This window comes from Melanostigma gelatinosum (genome assembly GCF_949748355.1).
Source record: "Melanostigma gelatinosum genome assembly, chromosome: 7".
NCBI classification, from domain to species: domain Eukaryota; kingdom Metazoa; phylum Chordata; class Actinopteri; order Perciformes; family Zoarcidae; genus Melanostigma; species Melanostigma gelatinosum.
The window spans coordinates 12,433,865-12,442,990 of NC_136640.1; the positions used below are offsets into that span (position 1 = coordinate 12,433,865).

Consider the following 9,126-nt stretch of genomic DNA (forward strand, 5'->3'; position numbering starts at 1 on the left):
GCTGTTTACCCGGTCTGAGGGAGGTATTCTTGTAATGATCAATGCCATTAGGCAAAGACCTGCACAGCTGTATTTCTGTCTCGGAGCACCAGAGGTCATGAGGAGAGGTGCTCCTCTGCTATCTGAAAACTCTTCCTCTCCTCTGTCGTATCTTTCTCTCTCGGCGTTACTTTGTCTGCTCTCTCCGACTAAAAAGAACATTTCTCTGTGTAATGCGTTCTCAAGCTCAAAAGCCTTTCTCATAAAGACTTCAGTTAACACCTTTCCTTGCCCCGCGTGCAGATGATGAAGTACTGGATACTCGAGAAAATTAAACATTTACGGCGCGTACACATCGTTCTCCATAACAATCTTCCCTTTCAGCTTCACTCCGATTACTCCAACCAAAAACGATCCGGCTTTTCCACCGCGAAAGAGAGAAAATACTGAGGGCAGAGAAACGTATTTTGTCGACAAGCACATTTACATAACCCTCCTAAATCGGAGCTGGCCTGTCATGTTCGCTGCTCATAACCTGCTGCTTATAATCCTGCCTGCATCCTCCTCTGATCCATAAAGCGGAGCAGCCAGCCACTTCAACAGCAGCCAGGACTGCCATCACTAGCTGCTGCTCCTGTTAAGACAGGGCCGTAAAAAGAGGAGAGGAGAGGAGCAAATAAAAGAGAGGAACAGGGTAATTGGATTGGGGGGGAGGGGGGTGATCTTCTATTTGGCCGGGTCTGGTCTCTGTCATCACGCTCCAGGCCTGGCTCCTCTCAGTGCCTACAGCAGGTCTCAAACACATCAACACACACACACACACACACACACACACACACACTAAACACTCCTGAATCGCTACCCAGTTCAGGAGGCAGACCGTCCTGTGCGCCGCTAAAGCCTGCAAGGTGTCTAGTGTGTGTCTCGTGGGTTTTTCTCCTTTATGTGTGTGAGTGTTTGCATACTCCTAACAACTCACTAAATGGTTAAACAGATTACAGAGCGCACTAAGTGGATTGTCACAGCTCTCTATCGTTTGGTCAGTGTGTCTCTCCTGCGATTAAAAGTGGCCAGAATTCTCTCTCTCTCTCTCTCTCACACACACACACACACACAAATCTGCACAGTGCAGAGAGAGAGAGGTCATTCTCAGGCGTAGACAACATGTCCAACAGTCCTGACTGTTTCTGTAAATTAGTGACTGCATTATCTGAATTGAATTATTAAAACCTAACAGTAATAATCATCACAATAATACGTATTGTTGGCTGTTGCTCTAGTTTTTAGCTGAGTACAGCATTCATCTATCCTTATGACATCTGTGGCCAAACCCAACTTTAGATTCTAGTGAACTGGAATAAGGATAATGTCACTACTCAGTTCATGGACTGCTATTTATCCTCCAGAAAGTGGAACAAACCTTTAACAGCAGGAAACTTTAATCTAACTTTGATGGATTACAGCCTGGATTATGTGTCGGTTTCTGTCTGTTACTCTTCTTGCCTAGACTTCCTGTACTCGCGTCAGCCTTTCATCATTCAGGGTTTAATTAAGAGCCAGTCAATGGCAAAGGAAAATGTTTTTTTTCTCCACCTATTATGTTTCATAAATAAATAAAAGGGCGATATGTTGTAGGACAACATGCTGGCATAATGCTTGTTCGCAGTCTGTGTCCTCATCAGTTTGGGTTTATATCTGGCATGTAAGTCATTAGAAGTCACGTCTGCCGGCTGGCAGACTGGGCAGTCACAGCAGCCCCCTCACATTACAGCGAGTTGTTTGACTGAAGACTGAAAAAAAAAAAAAAAAGATTCCTTCAGCTTTGATTAAAAATGTGTGGTCCAGGGCTCGAAGTTGGAACGGCATTCTTTAACATGAGATAATAAACCTTCAGTTGTAGTTCGTATATCGTTCACCCCCTCCTGCCTTAGACTCAGGTATTGAGCGGGACGTTCAGACCAATGAAAAACCAGGTTTGTCCTGCATCACTCTATCGGTCTTAACAAGGTATTCATCTACTTGTGTGTGTGTGTGTGTGTGTGTGTGTGTGTGTGTGTGTGTGTGTGTGTGTGTGTGTGTGTGTGTGTGTGAAAATAAATGACCATGTAGTGAAGATCGAGTTCATGCGGCCAGGCTGTTTTCTATCCAATCTATGCTCATTATCTGTGTGGAGAAAAAAAAGCAGCTAATGACTGCATACAGCCATGGGCCAAGAAACACTACAGCTGCACCGCTCTGTGTGCGTATGTGTTTGTCTGTTGGGACTGTGTGTGTGTGTGTGTGTGTGTGTGTGTGTGTGTGTGTGTGTGTGTGTGTGTACGCCTGTCCATCCTTCGCATGTAGGCATCACTCCTATTCCACCCAGCCTCGTCCAACCGCCCAGCCCCCACCCAAAACTACACACAAACACATGCACACCCACTCCTCCTCAGCTTCGCCCATGTCTCGTCTCGCTCCTGGCCACTAGGCTACACCCCCTTGACGCACACACACAAATAATACACACACTTACAGCTCATTGATTTAAGTCAATGTGAGTGTATCCTAACCTTCCGAGGACGGCGTTTGAAGTCTCTCTTACCTCCCCAGACCCGCTCCCAGAGCCAGACACAGCCTAGAGTCCTGCAAGAGTGCAGACAAACACACACACTCACACACACACACACACACACACACACAGAAAACACACACACAACACAGCAGCCAGTGGTCCCATCCACACCACCCATACACACACTCCCAACAGGCTGAGAGGACGCCGCAGGCAGGGGCTACATGAGCGCAAACACACACACAAACACACTTACTTTCTCTGTGTATTATCAACACTAATGAGCTGATAGATGTTCAACGGAGGCAAAGAAGCAGACAATCGTTTCCTCAGAGTGAGCCAAGGAGGTAGAGAAAATCAACAGCGGTGAGTGCGCAATGTGTGCGCTTGTGTCTGGGGTCTTGTTTTATTTTCTCCTTTCCTCACAGCCTCTAGGCTTCCAGAGGTTAAGGCTGAGCGATGGAGCAAAGCTAGCCAAACTGAGGCCTGGGGGTCCGGCCGGGACCCCTGTGGTGAGGCTGGGTTCTGTTTAGCTTGTCAGGGGAAAACACAGTAATGAGAGGAATTACTAAACAATCACATTTCACAGAGAGAGACGGGAACGGGCGGGTTTGGTGGGGACGGCTCTATGGACACGAAGTGTCAAGAAAACATGCTTTATTTTTAAAGACTTAAAAAAAAAAAAAAGGGAACTCCATCCTCAAACAATAAGCTATTTTATAAGTGCGAACTGTTAGAAGTGCTGCTCTCGCTAGCAGAGGAAAAAACTCCAAAATTATTCTTTCATAGACAGACATCAAAAAAAGGCTTTAATGAAAAGGTAGTCATTTCATTTCTTAACCCTCAGCTCATTATACCGACTGCAGCTTTATACGCACAGGGAAAAGACGGCTGTCTGATGCCACGAGGAGGTCTCCGCAACCGCCCTCCGTGCCGCCGCTGCCCAGCCTCTGCCCAGCCTCTGCCCATTTCACACTCAGACGACATGAAATTGATTCGGATAGACCGACAGTCCTTCCCGTGACCCGGCACAGTCGAGGAGTTCAGCCTAATTGGACAGACCTCTCTGATTGAGGATGTGGAGTGAGGCAGCCCACGTCCACGTTCCTCCACTACCTTGGTGATCCGCTACAGAGGAACGCACAGGAGGTCGACACGGGCAAAGGGAAAGGGTGAAGACTTCTCATGAAAGCAGACACATTCTTTGACGAAAGGAGCCGACTTTGAGGAGCTTGACGGACATGGAGAAGGAAGGGAAAAGGGTGAGAGTTTGCATACATGTGTGTTTGTGTGCATCGTGAGGGAACCCCCCCCCCACAAAAAAACTGACTTTACTCCAAATTCCTTCAAGCTTGATCAAAGCCTCAATCTCTGCAGCTTATTTATGCCTAAACATGTTATTTAAAAAATATTCTTAAAAACCTGTCACTTTCTGTGGAGAAACAGCCGTCTGATAACGGATTTCTGCTCATTAATTACAGGTGGGAGTTGAGCCTGAACATCAGGTGAAGAATGCCGTTACATTCAATACTTCTGCCAATGATCAGGTGTGCACTTGTCAACACAACACACCGATCGTTCCTCCTGTTCAGATTTAGGGAAAGCACACGGACGAGCTAGAAGGGCACTGAGAGAGCCCGGACCTTCGCCAAGGTCCCGTCTTCTACCTGCCCTGTGATCTGAATCTGCTTCAAAATGATATTTCATGAGACACCCTCCCACCAAGTTACATGAAAAATCAGGCCAGTAGCTTTTCCCATAAACATAACCTCTTTGGCGGAGGTAATAATATTCATAAATGAAGCCTAAACTGACTCAGTGCAGAACAAAGCTACAGGATGTTGTTTGTATGTGTGTTCAGTCATTCTAATTGTTTTTGACGAGAGATAAATATGTTATATATGATATTTCAATGAATCCCACAGGGACCAAGGAGATTGTTGAGTGGCTCAGCTAATTAAAAAAAGAAAAATCATAATTTGATATATATATATTTTTTAAATCAACATATTTATGTTGGAGGAAAATAAACATACAAATATGATTCAAAATGTAATAATTGTATTGTCACAACAACGAATTCATTGCCAGCATGCCTCAGTTGTAACACATCAACAGTACATTAAAACTAGCTATAAAAATAATAAAAATAGATCCTAAAGATAATGAATGAATGGTGTTAGTTTCTTACACTCCAACTGGTTGACCAAGTCAATGAAAAAATATTGCAACTACAATAAGTTGTGTACATTATTGTGTTAAATTACATCTAGTTTCAATTATAATGAACATATTTCAAAACGACGAGTGGTGCTGATGAAAGGGTACTTGGATCAAATACTTAACTCAAAGTAGAATGAACAATAAACACAATACACAAGTAAGCCTTCCTGTTGATGAATCTATCAAAGACAAACTCATTTAAATTCATTAATGAACCTCTTATGTTCTCTCTGTAAATACGAAGCCAGAGGATTACACAGAGCAAAGCTGACCTTCTGACCCTGTACACTAGTCTGGGGGCGCGCGCACACACACACACACACACACACACACACACACACACACACACACACACACACACACACACACACACGGAACCCTACAATCACCCACTTAGCCTTTGCCACCGGTGAAAGGCAACAAGATCTCTTAAAAGCAGCTTGTCTTTTTCAATAAATGTTGCATGAAAACATGCCGCTGGAGCACCAAGTTGCCTGCTGTCATACTAGAGGAGTGTTAAATGTTTAATGACGACAACACCGCACACGAGCGTGCGCTCACACAGAGTCGGTGTCAGGGTGCCGCTCTGAGGGGCCCCTCTTTCATCCTGACAGACACTATAAAGCTCCCGAGCCTCTTCCCCACATCGCACTGCTTTACTCCTCGCCTACCACCCAGCAAGGAGACCTGGATGTAAATGAGGTTGGAAGTGTGTGTGTGTGTGTGTGTGGGTGTGTGGTGAGGATCAGGGGCTTACATAAAGACCCTACCCCCATCACCATTAAGAGTAGAAGAAGAAGAATGGAGGGGAAAAAGGAAGTGGCTTGTCATCGACAGGAAATACTGCAGAACGCCTTGTTTTACATTTTATTATATACAGGAGTATTCTTATATTCCTGAAACCTCTCACTGCTATACTGCCTCTCTTCTGCTGAAGAAACTCTGAACTCCTGTGGGAGCCACTGGGGAACATCAGGAACATCCATGTCAGACACTTTCTGGACGTCGATACCATCATAGCAACGTCCACACACAGACCAATGGGATTTGAACTGTACTCCTTCATTGTACTGCAAGTGTGGTGATGGAGACAAATACGGTAACAAATAAAGTGGAAAAAAAACATATAAATCAATCAAGCACACATTTCAGTGTTGGGTATTTTTATGGACTCATCACATGTTTAGTGATTACCCAGCACTGTTAAAGCGCATGTAAGTATGGTATGTTTAAAACAATGTATACTTCCACCCACTGTGTTTCTTTCTACAACTGCTAAGTTAATTACAGAAGCACGAACCTTAAAATGAATTGTGACCCAAAAATGAGTAATTATGTACGCTATAAATTGTTATGAAGATTATTATTGACCAAAATAAAAGTAACCATCTTCAATACCCAGATCAAAAGGAAACCAAAGTATCTGTTTGTATGTATGTGTCAGCCGGTACGATGGCAGGTCAGCGCCACACGGTTTAGTCTAAATGATTCCAACATCATACCTCCACAGGTAAATTGCAAGGCCAGATAGGAGGATAGACAGTTTGAGGAATATTAACGCTGCCACAGGTGGAACTGCACACACACACACATACACACAAACCAACCTACATATATCAGCACACACACGTGCACACAGACAAGCTAAAGCGGGGTCAGAGATAAAGGAAGAGATTCCTATCGATGCTGAAGGATATTGAAGCCTTAATAAGAAAATAGATATAGTCGGCCAGCCGTGCATTTCACCGTTAGCTTTATTTGTTTTCCTGATACGGCTCTAAGGAAAGGCAATATGTAATAGCTTGCAATAAATGGAGCACTTTTCCTTTAAAAGCAAATCTCCATGTTCTTTTCACACACAGAGAGAGAAATATCTTGAGCCCCAAAGGTCTTCATTGATGACCAATAAAGCCTCCAGAAGAATGAAAGAAAGTAGCGCTGAATTTATTATTAATATCAACACATCTGCTCTAAAAACAAGTGTACTGAACTTATGAATCATTATCTAAAGATCATTTACAAAATGCGTAAATCTAAATAAACAAGAAACCATAGCTTGAATGATATGTGAATGCTTAACCCTTATTTCTAATCATGTGGATGTTTCCCTCAGTCATAACTGTGCAAAATACATAAAAAGACATCTCAGTTCAGATTCACTGTCAAAGAATAATAATTAGCATTTACTTAACTTAATGAGATGCAGCACACACACATTTTCCAGAATAAGTGTTGCGACAGTTTGACAGAAGTGCACAAGCGAAGTAAAAAAAAATAAAAAGGAAAACGTTCTTCGATGTGCTGCATTTTTGTCTTACGACCGTTTGCTACAGTTATGAGTTTCATCATCTGTTAGCACAGTTGCATCAAGAACACATCTGAGGAATGGAGATCATTTTCAGTTGGATCAAATGCTTAAAATCCTAAATTGACATTTGGCTATTACTGCATATGTCTGTTAGTGCATTTAATGAAAAGCCTGGAAATAAATTCTGCCTCGAAATGTTTTCTCTCGGACAAGTTTATGTGCGAAGTATTCAAAGTTTTCATTTGTTTGGAAAAGACAAATAGCAGCGTTATCAACCTGGTTTGACCTTTGGATGTGAATGTACACTTTTTCAATCTTAATTGTAAAGCGATCTGTTCAGGAAGGGACGCTGAAGTCTCTTAAATTGACATGTTTTAGCACAAGCTGCTGGTCGGCACCACTCGTGGGATCCATAGTCTGATACACACATCTGTGCCATTCAATATGACAGACAACAACTGGGTTCCAGTCATATTACAGTGGCCTCAAATCACATTAGAGCACCTCGCGCTGGGGAGGTATTGAGGGTGCTATTCTGGTCGAGGCAACGAGAGGCCTCTAAGGTGGTTAGACCTGTAGCCGAGTGCACCGCTGTTTAAAGATCCACTACTCTAAACCTGCTTCTAGTGAGCATTACAGCAGTTAGAAGACATACACTTGCAAGCGAAGATGTCATTCGCCAACATTCCTGCCCTCGATAAGGCGGTCTCATTTATTGTTTTATTTTTTCTTGGCATGAGCACCAAAGACATCAGAGATGCATATGATATTGTTATGTTTCTAGACTTATTGCAGCTGGGTGAAAAGTGGAGTTAAAGTCGTCAGACATCATCTGGTGACCCAAACATTCTCTTGAAACCGAGACCTGTGGAGCACTCCTACTTTCCCCATGACGTCTTCCCTTACAAGAGGGAATTCTATCGCATTACAAGGCCAGTGTGGGCCGCTGCCTGATTGCGAGGGGAAATGGAGGAAGAAAAGGAGTGATGGATTGATTGATGGATGGATGGAGGGATCAAGTGATGGATGGACAGATGGAGGGGCTGCGACTGAGCTCCGCATTTAAGTCTGCATTATACTGACCAACATATCCTGTGCCTACAGTTTAGAATGAGCTGTGCCAACCCCGCGCTTGTTTGGTGTGTTCGAGACCACCTGTTCATGTACGCCTCCGTGTAAAAAAAGTCATTTGTCACTTACCCCTTCTTGACTGCCTTGTCCTTACGCTTGTCCTCCCTGTCCTTGTCTCTGTCTCGTCCTCTGTCCCTCTCCTTCTCTCTCTCCCGGCCCTTGCGCCGGCTTTGGTCCCGCTCTCGGCTGCGGCTGCGGCTCCGCCGCCGGCTGCCGCTTCTTTTGCGGCTTTGGGTGCCGCGTCGGCTGCCGCTCTTACTGAGAGACCGCCGGTGGCGAGAATGAGACCTGGAAGACATAAAATACATAGAACCACAGATATTACAACTAATTTGGGACGTGGGGGGGTTGCTCTTTTTTTCTCAACAAATAAGTAAAATGCTGGCCGTTTTCTTTTTCCCCACAAATGAGCCTTCAAATACTACTGCAGTGTTAAATATCATCAATCTGTTCCACGATATATCCTCTTTCTGCCTCGTCTACTTCTCCTTACAGTTAATTATTGACTGTATTTACCAGAATGTCTTTGGATGACTTTCAGCCAATGTGGCTGAGAATGTTTCACTCAGCTGTCAGTTATACACGTGACAGGAAGAAGAAATAGGAAGAGTGGGAGCGACGGAGAACACATCTTGTGGATGCATTGCAGTGCAGGTGATTCGGTTCATTGCTTGGTGACAAAATCTATCACTCTTTTATTGTAAAATAGTCACAATGCACAAGAATCAGCTAATGCTAGCGTCCAACTTAAGTAAAACTGCAAACTTTTATTCCTAAATATATTTTAGCATGTACCTTTTTATAAATGCCTTAATCTGCTGACAATAAGGGTTTGTTGCTCTCACCATACTGGATTTTGATTCAACAGACTTATGTTACGTGTAACAAAGACTTCCAAACCGATTAAATCATCTGCAAATGACACCACAGCCTG

The 9,126-nt window shown here is 43.8% G+C and overlaps 1 protein-coding gene across 1 annotated transcript in view; it reads right to left on the reverse strand.

Annotated features, from left to right (window-relative positions):
- Positions 1–9,126, reverse strand: part of rsrc1 (arginine/serine-rich coiled-coil 1) — a 106,041-nt gene that overhangs the window by 78,066 nt on the left and 18,849 nt on the right. The window contains exon 4 of the mRNA XM_079271373.1: positions 8,262–8,480. Coding sequence (XP_079127499.1) covers positions 8,262–8,480 — 219 coding nt within the window. The remainder of the gene's footprint in view (positions 1–8,261; positions 8,481–9,126) is intronic.